Source organism: Aythya ferina (assembly GCF_964211825.1).
Source record: "Aythya ferina genome assembly, chromosome: 8".
NCBI classification, from domain to species: domain Eukaryota; kingdom Metazoa; phylum Chordata; class Aves; order Anseriformes; family Anatidae; genus Aythya; species Aythya ferina.
Window position 1 is genome coordinate 10,316,672 of NC_140304.1, and position 23,184 is coordinate 10,339,855.

At 45.2% G+C, this 23,184-nt stretch overlaps 1 protein-coding gene across 3 annotated transcripts in view; it reads right to left on the reverse strand.

Moving 5' to 3' along the window:
* Nucleotides 1-9,131: 9,131 nt before the first annotated feature.
* The window catches only part of TEDC1 (tubulin epsilon and delta complex 1), a 76,133-nt gene continuing 62,080 nt past the window's right edge, over nucleotides 9,132-23,184 (reverse strand). For all 3 annotated transcript variants that reach the window (XM_084527707.1, XM_084527708.1, XM_084527706.1), the window contains one exon: nucleotides 9,132-10,384. In XM_084527707.1, coding sequence (XP_084383833.1) covers nucleotides 10,025-10,384 — 360 coding nt within the window. In that variant the 3' untranslated portion in view covers nucleotides 9,132-10,024. The remainder of the gene's footprint in view (nucleotides 10,385-23,184) is intronic.

The following is a 23,184-nucleotide window of genomic DNA, read 5'->3' on the forward strand; positions in this document are numbered from 1 at the left end:
TTGATATGTTGTTTCAGTATCTTGGAGGGAAAAGGTATGGAATTAAGTTGGACCCTGACTGAGCCTTTGGTGCTGGTATTAGAAAAGTACAGGCTGGAAAAAGATAAAGGAAGTGTTAAAAGAGTTGCTGAAGGTGTTAAAGGTGTGGCATGTAATATTTAACAGAGCTGTTTGAAGTTGAATGAGCAGGGAAAGAGGATGTAGGCATTATCTAAGTAACAGTCTAGAAGTTATGGTATATTTGCATATTTGCTGTGGTGTTTGGTCAGTTTCCCAAGCATCGGGGAGGGGGGAACAGCCTGCTCCACCAGGGGCCTCTCCAGCGGCCGCAGGGGGGCTTCGGCTCCAGCGCCTGGAGCGCCTCCTCCCCCTACTTCTGCACTGACTTTGGTGTCTGCGGGGGGGGTTTCTCGCTCTCCCAACTGCTGTTGAGCAGCAGGTTTTTGTTTGTTTCTTTGTTTGTTTGTTTTCGTGGATGTGTTCTCACAGAGGCACGGACTGTGTTGCTCATGGCTTGGCTCTGGGCAGCAGTGGGCCCCTTAGGGCCAGATGAAATTGTCCCTTATCTGCCACGGGGAGGCTTCCGGGTTTTTTTTTCTCACGGGGGCTGCCACTGCAGTTTCCCACCCCCCCTACTCACAGCCCCCGAACCTTGCCATCAAACCCAATACACTGGGGAACAGCTAGGTCATTACTGACCTGTAAAGTATCAGGGATTAAATTAACTAATGAAACCCTAAAAAGTGATGGGGCTGGGATAACAGTGTCACTTTGGGGGGGATACCAAGCTGAGACTAGGGGATAAAATGATCACTGGGTAATTATTGTATGTACCCAAGGCAAGGACTAATTTGTTGGGAAGGGATTTGATGATTAAATTGGGCATTCAACTAGTAAATTGTTAGACTGGAATAACAGTGTTATTAATGGAGTGCTCTCTGGCCCTGAGAGCAAACATACATGTATATTCACCTCTGACTGGAAAGACCCTGAAATGGGGGCGGAAGCAACAATATAGGTGGACAATTTTACCTCAGGGGTTTACAGGGACACCTATCTATTTGGGTAAATTCTAAACAAGATTTTGGAGCAATTACAACCTCCCAAGGAGGTATTAATGTTAACAAATATGTGGATCATTTTCTATTGTCAGGACAGGAGAAAAGAGTTGTGAAGGAAGCTACTAACAAGCTATTCAACTTTCTGGGAAAGCAGGGCTTGGGAGTATTAATAAATAAATAAATAAATAAATAAATTACAATATGGAGAAAGAGAAGTCAGGTATTTAAGGCATCTAATGTCTGAAGGAAAACAGAATAAATGCAGAGAGGATTCAGGGAATTGTTGAAAATTAAGAAAGAACTAAAAAGTTTTAAAAGAAAGATTTTTTTAAGGAATCAGGAGCCATGAAGTCTGAAGGAAAATCGATACTCCCTGATGGGAGAAAAATGCTGAATAAAGTGATAATGAGGCAAATATTAACTGTTTTACATCAGAAGAGTCATTAGGAGGTGCAAGCAATGTGTGATGTTGTGCTAAGAAAGTATGTCTGTGTAGGAATATACACTTTAGGGAAGCACATATGTAGAGGATGTACCATATGTCAAAAGGTAAATAAAAAGGTGTTCTGTAACCCATCTAGAGGGGGACGGGAGCCAGTGGTTTGACCTTTCCAAAGTATACAGGTAAACTTTACTGAGTTACTTGTTTGTCCTAATTGACCACGTGACTAGATGGGTGTAAGCTTTACTGCAAGGGTTAAAGCAGGCCTTAGAGATTGAGTGGGATTTTCACAGCCCCTGGCACCCCTCCTCTTCTGGGAAGGTGGAGCGAATGAATCAGACATTAAAGAAGCAATTAACTAAACTAGTGTTAGAAACCCAACTTCCTTGGGTAAAATGCTTACTCCTACAGGTTTAAACAGCACCAAGAAAGGATATAGGAATTTCACCATATGAGATGCTGTTCAGATTGCCCTATCTGGGCAGAAGGGATGAGATACCACAATTCAAAATAAGAGAGTTTCCTTAAGAACTGTATTCTGGGGTTGTCTTCTTCTTTGTCATCTCTCAGGACCTGTGGGTTGTTGGCTCAAACCCCACCTTTGGAATTCCCCATTCACCACCATCATCCAGGAAACTGGGTCCTGATTCGGACCTGGAAAGAGTCAACTCCGGCCTGAATGGGAAGGACAATTACTGACCACTGAAACAGCCGTAAGAACTGCAGAAAAAGGTTGGACTCACTATACTTGAGTGAAGGCATCTGTCGACGCTAGTACCTGGGAAGCTGTTCCTACAAAAGACTTGTTGGAAGTTGAAATTGAAGAGAAAAATCTCGTAGTGGACTCTGAGCAGGATAAGAGCTTACAATTGTAAACTAACCTTTTATTTTCACAGGTAACTAATGAGTGTGACTTGTGATTGAGAGAAAGGACAGACCTATAGCGAACTGCAGTGCTCCCAAGGGGGGGGTTGTTATAGTAGTAGTGTACATCTTATTTTTGTATCGATAATTATTTGGAAACCTAAGGTTTAAAAATAATGACAGGGAAAAATTGATTACTAATTTTGTTTTTAGTGATTCTAGGCCTCAGAGAAGGCCTTGGTCAATTGGTAACTTGGAAAAGGCATGACCAGATAATAGCAAAAACGGGATACCCCATCAAAATATGGGTGACTGTGACAGAGGGTTATGTACCACAAGCCGTCACGTTTGATGCTTGTGAGGTGTTAGCTTGTGGAGATTTAAATGCCCAATGACAATTGAGCAGAAAGAACAAATAACTGGGAGAGACACAACAGCCAGATTGAGAATAGCTGTATGGAAACAATCCTCTATTGCCATCAGAGAAAGGGAGAAACTCAAGGAGAAAACAGGAGAGTAAACAGGAGGCCCTCTGAAATGTGGCAGTTCAAACATTTGAGATTCAAACAGGGTATGGGGACGTGAATGCCTGGATAGAATGGGTCAAATATACTGTCCAGAGTCTCAATCGTAGCTACTGCTATGCTTGTGCCTCGGGATGACCGATTGCCCAGATAGTGCCCTTCCCATGGGGGTGGACCAAAGACTCCCAAGGGATGCGATGTATGATTGCATTGTACCAAGAAAAGACTGCCTGGGGAAATGAGGCCTGTAAGTCTCTCTTTGCTGTTTCTTGCATGATAGCAATATCGCAGTTCCCCCTGCATTCTCTACAGCTATAGGTAACCATACAGCTTGCCTCTCACAGCAGGGTGTGAGTGCTACCTGGCATCTGGGAGAATTTGCCTTGTGCTACCAAGGACTTGATGGGAAACTGCTCAAGACTGGAGATCCCCAGGGCAGATCTCTGGTGGTACGGTGCAGGGAAGATCTTACGGTCCACCCTACCATCTAATTGGGAAGGCACTTGTGCACTTGTTCAATCAGCTATACCCTTCACCCTGGCATTTAAAAGAGAAACATCACAAATACCCAGAAGTAAAGGAGGCTTAGGAATATCATTTGATGATAGAGTATACATAGATTCTATTGGGGTACCTAGAGGAGTTCCGGATGAACATAAAGCCAGAAATTAAATTGCTGCAGGGTTTGAGTTACTGTTCTGGTGGGTAACAATCAATAAAAATGTGGATTGGATTAATTATTTCTATTATAATCAGCAGAGATTCATCAATTATACCAAGGATGCGATGAGAGGAATCGCTGAACAACTAGATGCCATCAGCAAAATGGCTTGGGAAAACAGGATAGCATTAGATATGATGCTCGTGGAGAAGGGTGGTGTATGCGTGATGCTGGGCAACCGTTGTACTTTTATCCGTAACAATACTGCCCCGGATGGCACAGTAACAAGAGCATTGCAAGGGCTTACTACCCTTGCCAATGAATTGGCAGAAAATTCGGGAGCAGACACTTCCATCACAGGATGGTTGAAATCTTGGTTTGGTAAATGGAAAGGGATGGTAATGTCCATATTTACATCCTTGATTGTAGTAGCAGGAGTTTTGACAGCTATTGGCTGTGTAAGTCCCCTGTGTAAGGGGACTTGTCCAGTGGTTAATTGAAACCACATTATTGAAACAAATGACCATAGATCCACCACCCTACTCAGATAAAATGATATTAGAGGAAATGGAGAGCAAAGAAAGCGAAGAAGAGGAAGATATTTACCAAATTACACTTAAAATAAATAAATAAATAAAAATAAAAAGAGTTTTTGCAAAAATCAACAGATTATAAAAAAAGAAAAGGGGGGAATTGTGGGAATAGAAATGTTGTTTTTGCAGAGTTACATTGTTTAGAAGGAGGGAATGTGGTACTGAGATATGCTTACAGTGATAAGAAAGTTTAGCAGGCGACCTTGTAAAATGCAGACAATCAGACTCCTTAGGACAATTAGGTGAAAATCACGGTGTCAAGTCAAGTCAGATAAGTGAAGAAACATTACCACTTCAAGCAGTAAAAATGTCAAAAGAAATTTGAAATTTAACAGGCCGGCGACTGAAGGCCATGCATTGTTTGTGAAGCATCAGATAGATTGTGAACCTGGATTACCCACTCAGTGGGGAAACAGGGGAGGGTCCTGCCATCAAAAGGTATATAAACTGTGTTTTGGAACTAGTAGATGCGCTCTCTCCTGCTTGTGGGGCGCCCGCCATTGCAATCGCGAATAAATTACTACTTCACTGAGATCCTCGCCTGAGCCTAAGTTATTGGCTACGGAGTGTTTCTCACACTCCTTTATTAGGTTATTTCCAAAGCTGCAGGGCACCCGGGTCATGCAGCTCTGGCAGAGGTGCCGTGGATTTCCCTTTCTGACAGTAACAAGACCCTCCACAGGATGTTTTGGGGACTGAAATGATTAAATACAGCTGCAAGAGTGCCTAAGCCTTTTCATAGGAGAAAGCCCTGAAGGCAACTCTCGGAGAGGCAGTGCAGAATTCGCTACAGACTGGCCAGGGGGCTGATAAACAGCCAGGCTGAGGGTGTTATCAATACATTTGACAGATGATCTGACACCTGTTTTTCAGTTCTGGATCTCTCCAAAACAAACAAATAAGACGATGCACGGCCCTATTTAGGAACCGCATGCTGCAGCGGGCATTTGGCACGGGAGGGAAGGCCAGAAGGTACCAAAGAAGCAGGGGGCAGCTTAACAACTTTGTTTCCCTTCATCCCAATGATTGCCTTTCAAAATCACTTAGAAAGGGCTACATTGCCTCGGCATCAAACAACTTACTCACCACGAGCTGTCAGACGAGGACAAGCCATGATTTGGGAACGTCGGTGCCCTGCACAGTGTTGGGGTCCGTCTCCATCCTGAGCCATGCTGGGGATGCTCTCCTACCTCATAGGGCATGGGGATGCATGCCCTACCTCAAGTTTATTGACTGTATTGAAATGCCACTGTTAGTTACATCCTGAGAACGGCTCTGTAAAAGCATCTTTCCTAAACACGTGGACTTCCTGCATAGAAATACACTTGAGACTGCATTAAACCTTCATGCTCTTGAGGAAGCGTTTAACAAAGTAATAATTTTATGAATATAATATTCATCTCGAGAACTAAATCATGGTAGTTCTTCAGAAACAGCTGTAAAAGCATGCGTGCAACTCCCTGAATTATTCCCACTGAGGAAAGCTGAATGAGCTGGGGACAGCCTGGATGGGAGCTGGGCACCAGGGCTTCATGGGACCAGCAATGAATTCAGAGATTTTTCTAAATGCACCATCTGCTCCAAAAAAATTAAGCACAGGTGAAGGATAAGAGGAAAAATCCCCCTCTCCAGCAGCCAGAACCTAATCACTCCCTTTCCTATCCTGGCCATCCCAGTGACCAGCCCCAGCCACGGAGCTGGGAGGCGCAGACCCTAAGCGCAACAATGGGGAGCTCATCTTTACTCACTGGTACGAGTTACAGCATGATGGAACAGCCTGCTAAGGCTGCTTTCTGGAACAAATGCTGCCCCCGTGGCTAATCGGAGGAATATTTCCTTCATTGAGAGAAAAAATTAATATTAGTTTTTGGCAGGCACAAGGATGCCAAGTAAATAAGGTGCAGTCAAGCTTTACGGTTACGGTGCCTTTTGGTGCCCCTTCTTGGCCCCGAAAGGGCAGCGATGAAAAATGGGGAATGCAAATGGGAAACTGCAATAACTGGTGCCCCGGAGCAGCAGGAGGCTGGCAATTAACAGCTGACATTAGAGCACAGGGCACAGCCCGACCGTGTCCCCGTGGTGCCACCGGTGGGTCAGCTGGCACAGCTCCAGCTCCCCACATCCTAAGGCACACAGAAAACACCCCGTAGGCTGAGCTCTGCAGCAGTGCTATGGCAAAGGGCAGTGTGAAATGCCCTCCTGCTCTCCGTGTCGGTGGCTCGAGGCACTGCTTGGCCAGGCAGGAGGTGCTGGGTGGTAATTTGGGGTCACGGAGCTCATCGAGGTGCTGAGGAACAGCCTCGGCACCGTGCACGCAGCCAGAGTGGGGCAGATGGGGTTACAGGAGAGCTGCAAGCAGCAGCCACGTGCAGAGGAGGAAAGGGAAAGCCTGGCAGCACATCCTGCAGGTGGCTGAGGGGCAGAGAAGCGAGCAGGATCACACACAGCCCCGCTAACTGCCACCAGCTCATCCTCCGGCAGGCACCGGTGGAGGAATCCCGCAGGGAACCCAAAACACTCCACGCTGGAAATCACTACTCCCAGCAGCTCTTATTTTTAAACATAGGTTGCAGCCCTTATTTACCAGCAGGCGCAGTGCTGTCAGGAGCACTGACTGCAGATGCCTCGCTTGCCTTTTGCGAAGTAAACCTCCTGTTTTGACTGCGAGCTGATTGATGCTCAGTTATTTGGGGAGGGCTATTTCTAGCTACGCGATGCAAGCCAGAGTTACCAGCCAATTAAGTATTTATGGCCAATTGCGTTTTCCTAGCAAGATGTTTGGAAAGCGGGCACCAATCGCAACAGAGAAACGGGTTAAACCGTGCTTTTCTATCAACACCCCCATGATGGCCTAAGAGGAAATGCACAGCCAACGTCCTGCAGGGGCTTCTCTTGGGGCTATGCTTGGAAACCACCACCAGAATGGGTGTTTTAGGGACAGCACCAGCAAGGCAGCCTGGCTTCAGCAAGTGTACCCCAGCCCCGTGCACAGCACCCTGCTGGGTGCTGGCAGAACCCCCGTGTCCTGCTTTTCCAGCCATCTCTTCCACCAGGCTTCTCTTTCTGAACTCACTTGGAAATCCTGCATCCAAACTCAAACCCAAGTGTCTCCTCAACAAGGACAACCGCTGCAGCCTCCTTACAAGAAAAAGAAAAATCACCCCTGCTGCCTGTTCCAGATGTTAAGGCATCACCATCACTGTTCTTTTCAGTTGAACACCCAGACACACACCCTTCCCTTTTCAGTTCCCTTAGGACAAAGCTCCCTGCTTCCACAAGGAAGCGCACAATAAGCCTGGTGATAACGGCGAGGGACAAATCATTTAACAGCTTGTATCGCTGCCTTTCAGTCTGTAGTGGGTTGTTTACAACCCTCTCCAATTTCACTGAAGTAATACTTAACATTTCCTGAGCATGCTCGAGCCCGTGGATGGAACGTACTGCTTGAGTCATCCGCCGCCTGCCGCAGCATCTGCCAGGGACCAAGCAGAGTTGCCTGCTCGTTGCTGGCCACTCGCCCCCGGAGCAGACATCTTCACCCTCCTTTTACAGCATCTTCCACCGCTCACACAGGGACGAGCCGGCTGTCCAAGGTCACTGCAGCCTTTAAAACCAGTGGGTTGTGACGTGGTTGTGCACAAGAGAAGTCACACACTTCCAGTGCCAATGTAGGAGGTGACAAACATCTCTCCGTTAGGTATAACCTCGGTTATATCGACCACAGTCACCGAGTTCACTTTCCTGACAGAGAACAGGGGCACAGGAGAGAGGGGGCTGCAGGTGTTGATTTCAAAGCCTCAAGAGCCCAAAACGCCTTGCTTACCTTCGAGGGAGCCTGCAGAACATCCGCTTGTTCAAACTGCTAATTGGTGCCCAAACCAAAAGGCAGCGAGAAATCAGCGCCAGAAAATTACAACCACATCTCTCCCTGCTCCTTGCATAACGCGTCTGAAGCAGATGATGCCAGCACAGCACCAAGGGTACAAAGGCTATCTTCTTTCTGTGAAGCTGCTTTCAGCTTCAGCCGAGACGTTAACGCCAGGACAAGCAGGAGCAGCTCCAACCTGCTGGCAGCTCCCCATCCATAACACAGCCACCTTGCCCCAGTGATTTGTGCCGTGCAGTAAACGCAGCTGTCGGAGATTCACTGTGGAAACTTTTATGCTTAGTGCACACACACATATATACGGACACAGCACACCATCATTTTTACATTTCACCAGGGAGAAAAATAATTCTCGGGGGTCAAGCAGGGCCACACGCTGCCAGCTCCGGTCTCTGCTGCAGTGGGATCCTTGGAGGAGCACTGAAAAGCTCTGCACTCAGAGCTGCGTGCTGACAAATATTTGGTGTTAGGAAATAAGTCAGCTCATGAGTTTCTGCTGTCAGTTTAAGTGGATGGCAGCATAATGCATTGAGGCATACAGCATTAAGACAACGCTGATAAGCAAGCTGCGAGCTAGACCCGCACTTGAATCCGAGCTCGCTCTCCCTGCTGAAGAATATTTGTCTGCTCATCTCTGCTGAAAATCCCAGGAGAACAAAGGATCTTTTGAGAGCAACGTTTTAAACCTAAACATGATGCAACATAAAAATTTCCTTGGATAAAAGCCGGAGGAGGATATGAAATGCTCAGAAAGAGACAGATGGGTGCTGCCATCCTTGTTAGGTCTAGGACACACTGGTGTCCTTCCCGTTCACGAGTAACTTTTCTGTGAAGCCTGTGTCTGAACAAGTGCTCTTGTGCTTCCAGTCTCAGCAGCCAACGCGCTCCCAAGGCCGTACCCACCGACAGTGGGGACACGTGCTTCAAACCAGCCCTGCTCAAGCCTGGTCCTTGGAGAAACAAGCTGGGCCACACATCTGGCTGAGCAGGGAGCCAAGAAGAGCTGTCAAGCAGCAGCCCCACCGAGCTGGGACAGCAGGCAGAGCCAGACCAAGAGGAAAGCCCACTGCTCACGGCAATTCAAAATGAGAAGCGAACTGTTTGCTTTTATACTCATTTATTCCTGAAAGTGTACAACTAGAATATAAAAATATTCCTTGGTGAAAGCAAAACAGAGAAGGGCAGGAAATGCATGCCAAGTGAAAAACATTTGCATATTCCACTGAAAGGAGCCTCCAGAGACAGAGCTCGGAGACTCCTCAAGCTTGGAAGCCTGGGCCATGCTTCTCCTTTACAGAAACTTCCCCAGAGCAGATCCATAACTTACCTCCCCGTGACTCATAACTTGGTGGAATTGGTTTCTAGTTTGTTCTCTTTGAGAACCCAATTACTTGAAGTGCATCACAGCAGCAAATGAAAGCAGTGTGCTGCCTTATTTATTATTATGCATTTGTTTTTCCTTACAGTGACTGCATTATAGCTGCCACAAATATGCAAACCAGATGAATTAAAACAGCTCGCTTTCTCAAACATTTCCAATCTCCGAGACTCGGTACTTCACACGTGCTCCAATACCTGGATTTTTTTTTGACTAATGAACACTTCTACTTGCTGGAAAATGTTGAATGCAATTAGTACTTCAATCTGCAGCCTCAAAATATGCCGTGTCTGGCAGCTGAGCATTCTGAAAGAGCCCAGTGCTTGGCAGAAGAACTAGAAATCTGAAAGATAAAAGGGAGATTTAAGCACACTCCCACTAAGGCCTGCTGCAGAATTTAATTGGCAAGGTTAGCAATAAAGAGGCTGCAGAGAGAACCACCAAGGTTATGGCACCAGTGCAAGTCACAAAGCAGTAACAAGTTATGATTCCCGGGCTTACAAATTAGAAATCACATTTGGTTCCTCACCTTGCACTCCCCCATACCGAGCTGCACAAATGTGTTCTGATCAAATAAGTCTACTCCTTTGCTCTTCTCAGTCCAGCTTTATCTCTTCAAGGGGAGATACAAATCACTCCGTCCAACCCTTCCGCAATTTCGTCCAGCCTCTGCCTGCACTCCTCCCGCAGCTGCTTCAGCTCTCTCTGCAGGCTGGCCTCTCTCATCTGCAGCTCTCTGATCACCTCTGTAGCACTGACAGCTGGAGCAGGCTCCTTGGATACAGATCTGCTGAAGCCTGTTTTGCTGGCAGAATGCTTGCTTCTATACACCAGCCTGCACAAGCCATGCACTTTATTTTTTTTTGGAGCACAAAGGTTTGAAAGATCCAGCAGTTTCAGTTCCACAGCTTCCTGGATCTTTCTAACAGTAGCAGGAAAGTCCTCTCTCTGTAGATCTTCTGCTCTTGCTTTCACCTGTAGAGAGGGAAAAAAAAAAAATAAGAGCAAGGTAGGTTTCTGTGAAAAACTCACGCCAGGAAACACCACAAAACGTCAAGTTTGGATCGGGATGTACCAAGGAGACGGGAGCCAAGTGTACACCCAAGTGCATGGCAGTGCAATCTGAATTAAGCTAACACACGGTTTCCATCAGGTAGCAGCACCAGAGACCAGAAAGCTGCCTGTGGTAATTTGTTTGCAGCTTCACAGTCCAGCAACCCCTCCGCCGATGAGTAATACCCAAGGGCTCTGCACTCGTCCCTCGCGCTGCCGAGTGGGTGGTTTTGCTTCAGAGCAAAACACACGGAGCAAGAAGGGAGATCTAGTGGAGTGACCTTCATCACCGTCGTGCTTTAAGCCACCGTGTTGTCATAACAGATTAATTGCTTCATGACTAACAGCGTTAATTAAGTTTGCAAATGCTTTCTGTACTTGGCAATGCGAAAAAGTAGGAACGACAACCGTAACCTAGAAATTCCTTCGTTCTCGTTATGGGGCCGCAAGTAGTACGATGAAAACAGGGGAGCAGAGACAAAGCAGTACAGGCTGAGAACAAGATGAACACCAGGCAACACAGTTTCTCTGCAGATAGGCCCAATAAAACAAAGCTTTTCTCGTGACAGAATCACCGTCTGGGTAAAAGCAATTGTATACGCTGGGGTTTCTCCAAAGCATTTGATTTAATGTTCTCTAACAATTTGATTTGAAGAACTTGCAAGATGGTAATTGCCTTGCCAATTTTACAAGTGGATTAAACATGAATTCGGTGACTCATCTCCAAACGTAGCTGTCAGTGGGAACACATCCATAAGGAGAGGTACCCTGCGCTGAGGGCCCTCGGGGAAATGGCTCGTGGTCCAACGGCACGGTGTGTCTCATACCATCTCCAGGTAGTGGTTGGAGTCAAGTTTAACAACACCCAGAGATCACAGGGGGAAATCCTGGGTGGGGAAGGGCAGCCTGGCACGTGGCAGTCCACAGAGGGGCCGTCCTGGTTCCTTCCCCACCCCATAAACATTTTCCTTTTTACCTTGTCACAGCTCTTCCAGTGCACTTCTCCATCAGCCGAACCCACACAGCTGGCAGCAGAGCAGAAAGACTACAGGGACTCAAAGCCTTCTGCTGTGGTAGCCAGCTGCCTAAGCAGCTCAGCAGAAAACCAGCAAGTCTTCAGAAAACAAAAAAACACATGGAAACCAAAGAACTCAATGCAGGTCACTCAATGAGACTCAGCCCAGAAAACAAGCCTCGTAAGACCTGAAGAGCTCCAAATATGCCATTTATGCAGAGACATAACTTGTTGGAGATCCTGGAAGTGAAAGAGTAGGTAGTGAGAGACCAGAGTTTGCTGACAAAGGCACAGGAAGATCAAATGGATGAAAATTTGAGTTAGATACTCAGCTTCAGATTAAGACGTTGTTTCCTACTATGAGGATAACGAACCATGAAATGCTCCACTGCAGCTCTGTGGGCGAATCCTTCGGCCAAAGCTCAGTGCTGATGCTACCCCTCCTTCCAGCCTCGCAGCTGCTCTGCAGCCCCTTCCTTCCCCGGCCATGGATGAGGATGAACTTCTCCTGGGTGTTTTCATTCTGCAGATCTGCATTAGGATGTTTGTATCTCACGCGTCAGGGCTCAGACCAGTCCTCTGTAAGGTCAGGGATATTTTGGTATCTCAAACACCAGAAATCACTCAGAGCTGCAATTGCAGTTGAATTCCTCCACTGACACCAACGTAGTGAGGGCTTCATTCACTTATCCCAAGCCTTTTATCAGAATTATCTTCATCTGTTTGGCAGCCAAGTAATTAATCCTCTCCAGAGTCTTCTGATGTGTTATCCCTCCCTACCCTCAACAAAGATCAAGAAAATCAATCAAGTCAGAAAAGGAGTAGGTTCCTCTGAATTTTTCTCAACATCTTAAAGGCTTTATCAACGCAGAACCATCTGTTAAAGGAGACCTCTGTTGACTGAGGCGTTTGAATAGAGAGCTGTAGCAGAGAGAAGTCTCTCCTTGCCCTTGTTCAAGAGCCAAGGGTCCCTCTTTATCATAATCCCTAAGGAACCCCAGGACACCTCTTGCTGTTGGCAAAACGAATAGCTGCTGACCGATCCTCTAACGACAATTTAGAAGAAACAAAACTGAAAAAATAAATTCAATGTTACCTGGGCTTGCCGCTGCCAATGAATAAATGGCAAGTGAAGTCTGCACAAAGTGGATTTAACACCGGAATCCAGAACGGGGAACATTTCCTCTTACTTACAGAGAACGAAATTACCAAGCAAACAGAGTCCACAAAACATTATTTATTTTTTTTCGCATTAAACTCAGGCAGAGCACTAGTAGGGCTGTATAAAAGTACTCCTAATGAAACATAGGTTTTCATACCAGCCAAAAATGGAGGATTTTATTACCTATTGTGAAAGCACACAATGGAAGAGCACGCTCCTCTCAGCAGTAAGTGTGCTGAGTTTTAACTCATCATAGGAACAGCTGCGATAGGAATTACTGTAGTGAAGAAGGAGCAGCTGTAAAGACAAGGACAATAACCTAGCTGTAAAGCACTCAGGGAAACAAAAGTATGAGGATGGCACTGCACATGCTGCCTCCTGTAAGCTTCTCTAAGGAGAACCAACGTTTTCTGGGACAGAAAAAATTCTAGATTAATTTGGTAAGAGAAAATTTCAATATAATGGCTATGAAATAAGACAGCAAGTTTTGTAAAGCGCTATTTATATCACAGAAATCTGGAGTTGGGTAACTAGTTCGGTTTATTTTTTGCTCTGCTCTTCCTGGTAAGAGTAAGTTCTGCAACCACATATGTTCACAAATATCCTTGTTGAACAGCTGAAGTCTCTAGAGGTTACCTTCAAGTAATGTTCTTCACTCTTCACATCCTGAAGACTTGTGAAAACACTCGATAACCTCCCTCCTGCATGGTTAATTGATGCTTTTTAACAGCTTGCTATCTCCCATTAGTCAGCACACAATGATTATTCTGTACTGCAAAACAATCTCAGCAGACCACCGCACATTAGGCAAACACACTACAAAAGGTAAGGAGCCTCAGCATTTTGTGCCTGCCCCTCTCTATCCTTTCAGTCTCAATCTAGCAGCTGGAACTTTGACTCCCAATTAGGCTCACGGTGCTGTCTGACAGCTGCTGCGCATCCTCTCCGAATAAATACAACAAGATAATCATCATTTCCACTGCTACAGGAACCACCTCATCCCAGAGGGACACTGCATGTTCTGAGAAAAGCCACACCAAACACAGAGGGAATCAGCTGATGGGAAATCCACATCTTCCAACTGGCACACACCTCGCTCTGGAGCGAGTACCGATCCGGTTAGCTCTTCACAACACTTTTGCATGCCTCTAAGTACAACGGAGCAGTTACTTACTTATCATCCTCCTGCTGGTGCCCTCCGACCCTGCCTCACCATGCCAACAACTCTGCTGGGGACAGGGGAGTGGCCACGCTGCCCTGGCTGCTCCTTGATTTCTGGAAGTCTTCCAGAAGGCTACTGCAGGCTTCAAAACATATTAAAAATTAAAAGCTAAAGGAAAAACTACAACAATTTTACAGGAGAAGGCAAGGCACAAGTGGCTTTGTCTTCTCGCAGGGACAGGGCCACAACCAAAGCTGTTTTTTTTTTAAAAAAAAAAAAAAAAAAAAAAAAAAAACCATATACTAAGGTTGAGGTCCAATTGAGGAAAACAGCCAGGCCAAAGCAGAAAAGGGTGAGCCCAACCCACACATTGCCACATCCGCTGGGAAAGGTGAGAAACTAAGAAACAAGGGGCAGGCAGCTCAGCTCGGTCCCCGCTGCAGCGTATTGACTTGTGTGCTGATGCACAGGAGGGACCTCAATCCTGCACGGACACTGTTAGCTCTCCCGCCACCACCTTTTCTAAAATTTCTCCTACCTAAGGTAGGTGGCTGGATGAGAAGGACAGCCAGTGGCATCTCAGCTCTTTTCAGCCCTGGGAATCTTCTAGCTTGGAATAAATTTCATAGCGATGGGTTTGGTGAGCACTTCTTGGAAAGGGTAACGTGTCTGACACTTTGCACAAGCTGCTTCCCACTTTCTCCGCATGTTCTGAGGTTTTGAGGCCAGAAGAGGACTACCCAGACTCGCTTTCTCTGGATGGTGTATGCATTTGTCATGGGGACAGTCCCAGCCTCCAGCTGCCCACTTTGTGGGAGGTCTGCTCTCACCAACTGCTGACGATGAGCAATCCATTTAGCTCATCCCATCTCCCCTCCAATATCAGCCCTTCCAGCCCTTCCTAATTGCTGTGGTTTCCTCAGCTCCCTCGCATTTGCCTGCACCTCGCTGGTAATGAGCTGCCTGGGGTTTTGTGTCTCATTCTGCATGGCGCGGAAAGATCCCCACGAGGCTGCTCTGCCTCCGAGTTTTAACAGCTTGCTAACAAAAAGTGCAATAAAAATGATGCAAAAAAATTGTTCTTTTTCTGCTAAGCAGCAAGACGGATGGGAACAGACTTGGGGAGAATTTGGCCAAAATGTACAACATCCTAAAATGATCCTATAAGATCTAGAAAACCACATGTAACATTGTTGAAATCATTTCCAGGAACGACCTAACAATAGTGGCAATCTTCCAAATGCTGGATGTCAATAATTCAGCTCGGAAAAACTTCACGTGGCAACCCAGAAGCCTCAAACAGCAAACACTGTGCCCCACTCAGGTACATGCATGAAGGAAGCCACCAGAGCTAGGGATGCAGCAACAAAAGGTCCAAACACCTTTTTCAAGGAAGAGAATAAGGGTGAGAGCACGGGAGCACTTCCATTTTCTGAACACGCTGCTTCGAGGAAGCAGCAGCAAACCAAATTGTGGAGCTCCTTTTGAAGTGGCTGATAAGGACTGGAATCATGTCACTATTTTTAAAACACAATCTCTTCAAATCACTCCAAGAGCACTGCAGAAATGGCTATAACAACGCTATTGTTCCCAAAACAAGCTGCACGAGCCTCCAAACAGCACATTTGCTGCCTCCAGTCCTATCTGACTACTCACCTCTCCCACATTTCTCTTATGAATGGAGAAGACCCTATATGCATATGACACAAAACACAAATTATTCTTCCCACTCAACACAAATAACACGAGATGCGATGCCAGTCCTTGCTAGAAAGCACAGTGCAACCTGCTCCTTTGTGCTCGGAGCCACAAGGAACGAACAAAAAAACTCAGATCTTGTCTTTTGGGGTTGGGCAGGGAAAGGAAATTAGGAAATATGAATGGATGAGATATCCACACCATTAAGTCACACTGCCTCTGCTATCGGGGGCGTAATCGCCCAACCCCTTTCATCAACTCATCCAGTTCCTCCGAAAACACCAAACAGCAGCCAACTCGCAGGATATTTATTCCCAAAGGAAGCACGCTTCAGAGCTTTACTTTAAAGCTATCATATCCACAACAGCCCCCTGTATTTGAGGAGCTGAAAAGGGTGAAGCGGAATATTACATGCTGGGAATTACTTGGTTAATTAGGGGAAAATAGAAAATATTTTGCAGGAATAGGAAAGGGCTGCCAGGCCAGCTGGTGCACTCACCTGGCTGGCTCTGAGCTGCTCCCCAGGGCATGGCAACATCCCAACACGGCACTGGGAGGCATTCCCCCAGCTACTGGAGCTGCCCTCCGAGCTCTCCATCTCCACGTGTACCGAGCAGACTCAGCCAGCAGGCAAGCATCACTTACAGATACAGATCTATGAGTAAAAAATGAAAGCGGGATAACGATGGAGATACGGGCATCGCTCAGAGACTGCCGTCGGGGATGCTGTGCAGAAATCCTGACAGCCGAGTGCTGGAAAACAGGCAGAGCAAAACAAGGCTGGTTTCGAAGTTTGCAGACTTATCCCTATCAGCCCAGCGGCTGAACCTTGCGAACACTTGTCTTCATAACGACTAAAATAACACAGCTTATAAACAATCATTATTTATATATACCCTTTGCTCTGTCTCAGGGTTTATCCCACCACCACCTCCTCCAAGAAAAGCCTTGCAGAACTGCTGACAGTCTATCTGGGATACAGGGAGCACGATAGAGAAGGATTTGCAGATTACTTTTAGGAAAGCCCTCTCTGCCTGCATGGAAAAAACAGCACCAAGTGCAAAAGGAAAGGGAACAAAAGGAAGTAATAAGCAAAAGGATCAAAAACATAGCAGGGGAAAGAGCAGAGTCCACTCTAAGCATAGCAGAAGGACCTGTAAGTATTAAATAAAAGAAGAATACAATAAAACCTGTCGCAGTGATCCCAGAATTCCCACCCACCACCTTTCTGTGTGCCTGTACAAGAATGCACTGACTATGGAAATACACTTTCTGCACCTTACTGCACACACAGGAACGGAGAAGTGCTGAAAACACCCACCACTGTCCGTCTGGGGAAGCAGATGCTCAAGCAGAGTTCACCCCAAACTTCGTCAGAGATGAGCAGGAACTGAACAAGCCACGAGCACTGCTCTCCACGTCTGTGTGGCTGTTTTCTGTACAGAACAGACAGTCATAACCCAAACACTGTGCATCTCTAAAGGCATAAAAGGGAATCCTTTTTCACACATAAGTGGGGTCAGGGCTTCACATTTCTTTAACAATGAACAAATAAAAAAAAATTGACTAGCCAAACTGTTTTAAGTCATACTTCAGTGTATGATAAATGCTTTCCTTCCATAGCAGGGGGAGACAGGACACGCCACGACACAGCCCTGTGAAATTCGAACACCTGCTGAGCAGCATCTTCCAAAAAAATCAGACCCCCAATGTTCAGAAAAATATCTAAAGGCACTTGCTGCTTATACAGAAAGCCACGAATAAAGTAACAGCAAGTCTCTGCAATCAGCTCTTCTGGAAGCACTACAACACTGAGGTATTTTTTAGAGTAAAACACCTGCTTCCTTATTCTAATTTCCAATTCATGTCCTCTAATAACTTGCCCAAATGTCATTTCAAGCCGCTATGAAAGCTATAGAGTTAGCACTGCAGCTCTGTAAACTTGTCTCATTGAATGAAGCTTCTTTGCTAGAAGCTTTCAAGGTTTTTAATTTTCTGCAGCAGTTTCTGCAACCTGAGAGAGTAACCAGTTAAAAACCCTGGAAACCATCATTTCCTATTTTAACAGCTGAACATTTCCTACAATGTCCTGCCTAAATGAGGTTTCTTTCTTCTTGTGTGATCCTTGATTGTACACAGAGAGATTTGATGTTCGTCTAAAATAGCCCATTTAATAGCAACACACACATGCATTTAGAGATTTAAAGCCAAAATGAACTGCTTAAGTAGACTAACCTTCTGCACAGCACAGGCTGCAGTATTTCACCTAGTAATTTCTACATTTTGGTAAGCTACAGGGTCTCTTCTAGAAACAAACTTTTTTTTTTTTTTTTTTTAAACACAAGCTCCAGTTGATCAAAACCCTACCCTATTGCAATGTTATTTCAGCAGTAAGATGTATTTATGGTTTAAAATGTCCGTCTTTTTGCTAAGTTCTGCCTCAGCCACTGCGTCTTGTTATGCCATTTTCCACGTAAAAAAAGACTTCTACTTTCCAAGCGCCACTTCTGTCTAGGAACTTACACAACATGGTCCAGCAATACCTTCGCCTTGGTTCAGTTACACTTCTCTAACCTCTCACCTAGAAGCACCAACTATCATTTTCTAATTGTGATGGTGGTGTAAGTGGGACCATCAGGCTTCGTTAAGCCCTGAATTGTGATCCGTACGTTATTCATCAGTAGCAGATAGTAAAAGTTACCAATAATCTATATGATAGATAATAATCTATCAATAATCTTTTCCATGACTGCATTACCTCCTGTTTCATGAGCCACAAAACATAGTCTGCATATATCCAATACCTGAAACAGTAAGCAGATCAAACTGGTTCAAGGTACATACGTGGGTATTTCTTACTGAAAACTCAAAGCTCTGGCTTATCAAATAGCTAATAGCTGCAGCAAAATTTCACTTTAGTATAATTACTGACTTTTAACAGTCAAATTCAGCGAGAGGAAAAACCTTAGGCCTTTGGAGTTGATGAAGAATAAACTGATATGAAAGTAATATTAATGGGTGTGTTATTTCTACTATAAACTCTGAAGACATTTCTGAAGGGTTGTAAAGCTGAGCTACAGCAACTGACAGAATATGTAATTATACAAGCAGCTGCATTCCAAATTTTGCCCGGATTTGCAATTTCCTGCAATTAGAGAGGAATGTATACATCTCCATCTTATGCATTTTAAGCAAGACACTCACTATTCAAATGTTAGCTGCCAGGCACACCTATTGTCATTTCAAACCAGAACGACAGGGAAGCCACGGAGAGGCAATACACCTACTTTATCTAGCAAGAGAAGGCCAGCTTTTAACCGGGGGAGGAGTTCTCCGAGGAGAAACTAAAAATATAATGCTAATATCAGAAACGCACAGAGCTGCAACCAACGAGAACAGCTACAGCAGCCTGGCCAGGCACCGCTGCTGCGTGGGATCCACGCTGTTCTCCAGTGGAAAGCTTGAGGACAGTGAGGAAGCACAGTAAAAAATATTTAAGAGCTCATTAGAGCACCAGAGAGAGATCATTTGGTGCAGAGGAGTAACCTGACCTCGCAGGGATGCACACCTCATTTCTGTCGTCGTTTTTGTCTTTCTCCCCCAAAACAGACCATCAAGTCGGTCTGCATTTGGCATCATGTATTAAAATACCACATTGATAGGAGTCAGGAAAATCAGTCAAGCTTAAAATGAAGGAAAAGGATAAAGGATTAAGAAAACAGGAAAGGAACGGCAGTAAGATTTTCCAGTGTCTTTACCAGAAAATGCAAAGTAAACCTGCAAATACCAGTGCGAAACACAAAAGTGCAGGACTGATAAGAACACTGCCTGTTTGCTGAGCCCATGAGTATCTATCGCACAGGAAGAGGGAAAGGGAAATTAATCCTCTTAGGCCCAAAAGCAACCAAACTCTGTGGCTGCTGTGAACTGTGCCCAAGGACTGCGGGGGCTGCAGTGGGGTGGGATTGTTAAAGGACACACCAGAGGCGAGCAGAAAGGGAGCTACTGCTGAAAACCTCCAGATACACACCTCTCACCACAGCACCACAAAGAAGTTTCCTGCCTTGCAGATATTTTCTGAAATCTCTGTTCCTCGGTTTTAGCATGAGCTGTTTGCATTCCCAGCGTTTAGCTTTTGAGGAGTATTGAACTCAAAAAAGAAAAAAAACAGATGGGGATCAAAAACATAATGTGATTATTTGGAGCGACACTGTTGGCAGAACCAGCCAGGAACAAATCCCAAAACAGTAGCTGGACTTCAGAGAAATCAGCAATCTCTGCATCACCTCTGCACTGCTAAAAAGATCCCAGCATGAAAAGAAGAGACAAAGCATGGACACAAACACGTAACAAGACTGCCAAAATCACCGTACTCTAGAGCCAGAGAGCATCTAAACCTCTTCAGCTACTTCTCGAGACGGTGTGTAAGCCCACCAGAAGGCAGGCATCCCACCATCCACTACAGACCCACTGCTCTTGGGAAGGTGGCAGGGCTCCAGGCAGGAGCATCAAACTTGCACGTTCTTTACCAGTGATTACAGGGAGATACAATTCAGGCTTGTGAAAATCTCATACGGCACATCCTAAAATGCAAGAGGGACGAGAGATAAATGCAAAGGGAACAAGAGATAGACACCTACTTCATTCTACTAACTGCAATATTAAAAAAAAAATACAGTCTAACAGACCAGCCTTTTATAATGAATGAGTCTTTTATAATGCATTTCTTTTTAATTAGTTTCATCTTTACATGTTAAATCTTTGCATTCATCTAAAGAACCACCTAAATTAATGTTGTAACATGCACATCCTGAAAATACTCGAAAAGCACAGAACGTCAGCTTTGGTCTGCTAGATTAGATTTAGGCACTCGCAAGAAGACTGCGGTGCTACTTTGAAAAAGACACTGACAACGACAAATTACTAAAGAAGGCAGCAGACAAGTATTGCTTCACGTAATAAATTGCTCACTTATTTTTCAATTTGTTCTTCCAAATTTTTATCTTGGGCAGCAGAGACAAACAGTGACGTCGTGAGATACCATCTCAGATCTAAGCGACACAGAGGGCCCCACTTCGCTGTAAGCACAGCTCTATCACTCTGAGCAACGTGAAAGTGGGCACTTCAGAAACCAAAGTGCTGCTTGTGGCTGGCACTTCTCTATATTATCCTGCTCTGGGACGCGAAGCTGAAAAGTCAAGCAATGCAGCACCTGTATACACAGCCCAAAAGAGGAATGTTTATACAAACCACTCCTCAAATAGACCGATGAGAGTAAGGTATTATCACCTGGTAATTCAGATTTTTGGAAAATGGTCTTTCTTATGGAAAAAAACTACATGGAAAATCAAAAAATAAGCAGTTTCTTCAAAGCAGTAAAATTCCAGTTAGTTCAAACCAGTTCAATTTCAGTTTCCTTGCCACCTCTGAGCGCTTTGAGTGACCGCTGCAGAACATCCAACAGCACCCAGCCCTGTGGCTCTCTCCCTGCTTTTTAGGGAACCAGGAGCTGTGCATCTGCCAAAGGTCACTGCAGCAACCCAGCCCAAACACAGCCATGGCATGAGGCAGATGAACAGTAACCCTCAGGTGGAGATTTGTCAAAATAAAACATTTTCAGAGTTTCAACGAAAAAGCAGATGTTTTTGAAAACCACTACTCGAAAAATTTAACCAGCCAAAGCAGTTTCTCTGACAGCTTTGGTGGTGAATTAGCAGCTGTAGTGGATGCGAGGCTGCTTGAACGGCCATCGTGGCTCTGGCAGAAGTTAAAGGCTGAGCCCCGCAGCGAGCCTGCAAAGGGAAAAATCCCACAGCTCTCATTTTGGAGAGAGACGATAAGATGAAGAGTTAAAAGTTGTGAGTTGTGAGCTCAGCAGTGTACTGTTGCCTTATTTAGATGCATTTCTGTCTAGGAAGAAGAGATCTGACAATATTAAATTACGGATTTACTTTTATGTCAGTTCTTCTACAAGCACAAGGGACAAAGAATCTGAAATGAGTTGGATATTTTTTTCTCTTATGATCAAGCACCCTCGACTTCAGGGCAGACAGCTGAGAGGAAAAGGCCAAGGTTTTAAGCAAACGGAAAACTTTGGAGTTAAGCTTTGAATGCACGAATACAAGCAGTCTCTTTCCCAAAAGCACCAAGCTCCTATCAGCTCACCCCAAAACCAAGCAGTACTGTGGAATACGCAAAATGCTCGCAGCTCCTGCTGGCAGAGGAAGAACTCATCCCAACAGGCAGCCCTGTGCTGTAAAAAGCAAGCCAGATACCCTCCAGAAGTTACTGCCCCAAAAAATACACTTGCAAAGGTTCAGTAAAGCTCCCTAATAGTGTCTCAGGTAGAACTGCTCTAAAAGACAGCAGCCAGCTGTGGTGTCTAACACAGTCTCTGCCTGCCAGGAACATCCCGGTGATGCTGGCCTTGTGGAAGAAGATGTACGTCCCAGGGGCTCACCACCTGCAGGACAGCCTTGGCTCCAGAAATCCAGCAGCTCTGTGGTCACAGGTGCCCCAAATTCCCACCCACCAGCCTCCAAGCTTTTTTGGCCATGTTTTATGTATGCCTTTAACTGTGAAAACATAAGTATACACTTATTTCCCTAAAAATGCACTAAAACATTTACAGTGGCTACAAAACGTGTTTTCTCATTGGATTTTTTTTTTTTTTTTTACAGTTTATTGTTAAATAAGGCTCATCTAAAATTTATTGGAGTATAATTCTTCAGCTGCATTTACTACATGTTTCATTGCCTTGGTCAGTATCCAATATCTTGGTAAATAATGCAAGTAAAATATTAACACCGGTTATCGATTATGCCCTAACCGATCCTGTCACCTGAGCAAACATTCTGCATTTTGGCAAAGGAAAAACTGCATCTTTCGGGAAGCAAGAAAAAATAATATTCCACCCACACTTAGTTCAAACCCCACAGTTCTGCGCACAAAACAGGAGACAGCACTCTAGTTTTTAATGTTTCTCTCTTCCCTATGGAGCTGGAGTCTTTCAGAATACATAAGCCCCATGAAAAATGTCAGGCTGGATAATTTATTTTCAGTTAGAGAGTTTTTGTGTGTATTTGAAATCAGTTTGCTGATTTAGCAACTGGTAGATAGAGTCTCTCTCACAGTTCAGCACTCATTCAGCAATCTGCAGAGCAAGTTACATCTGCAAACAAAGAGTATTTATCTTTTTCATCTGTTTGTATGCTGCAAGCTGAGCATTGACTATTCAAGTCCGACCAACCTGCTGAAGTCCTCAGAAGAGAGCAAGATTCTTTCAAAAACCTCCCAGCTCTGCTCATCTGCGGTAACTTTCCACGTGCTTTTACACGCTAGACTTAAGCCGGGCTAACGAGGGGCTGCAGGTCTAATGCAAACATTAGATCTGGCTGTTAAGAGGAGGAATGATGCACAGAGATGGCTTCATTCCTCCCTCCAACGCAGGGATGAGCACACTGCCCTCCAGGAGCAATCGCCTGAGTCTTCACTACAGCCTCCACGGGCACTTACCAAAAGCAAGCAGTCTCTCCCAGTGTGAATACTGATAAAAAGCTGCCAAATAAACCGGCACAGCAACAAAAAAGCGAAGGCAGACATGAACATCTTACTTCCTACTGCTTACAGCAGGTCCACGCTTTCTAATAACCTAAATCTGCTAATACCGCAGCAGTTCCATCAGC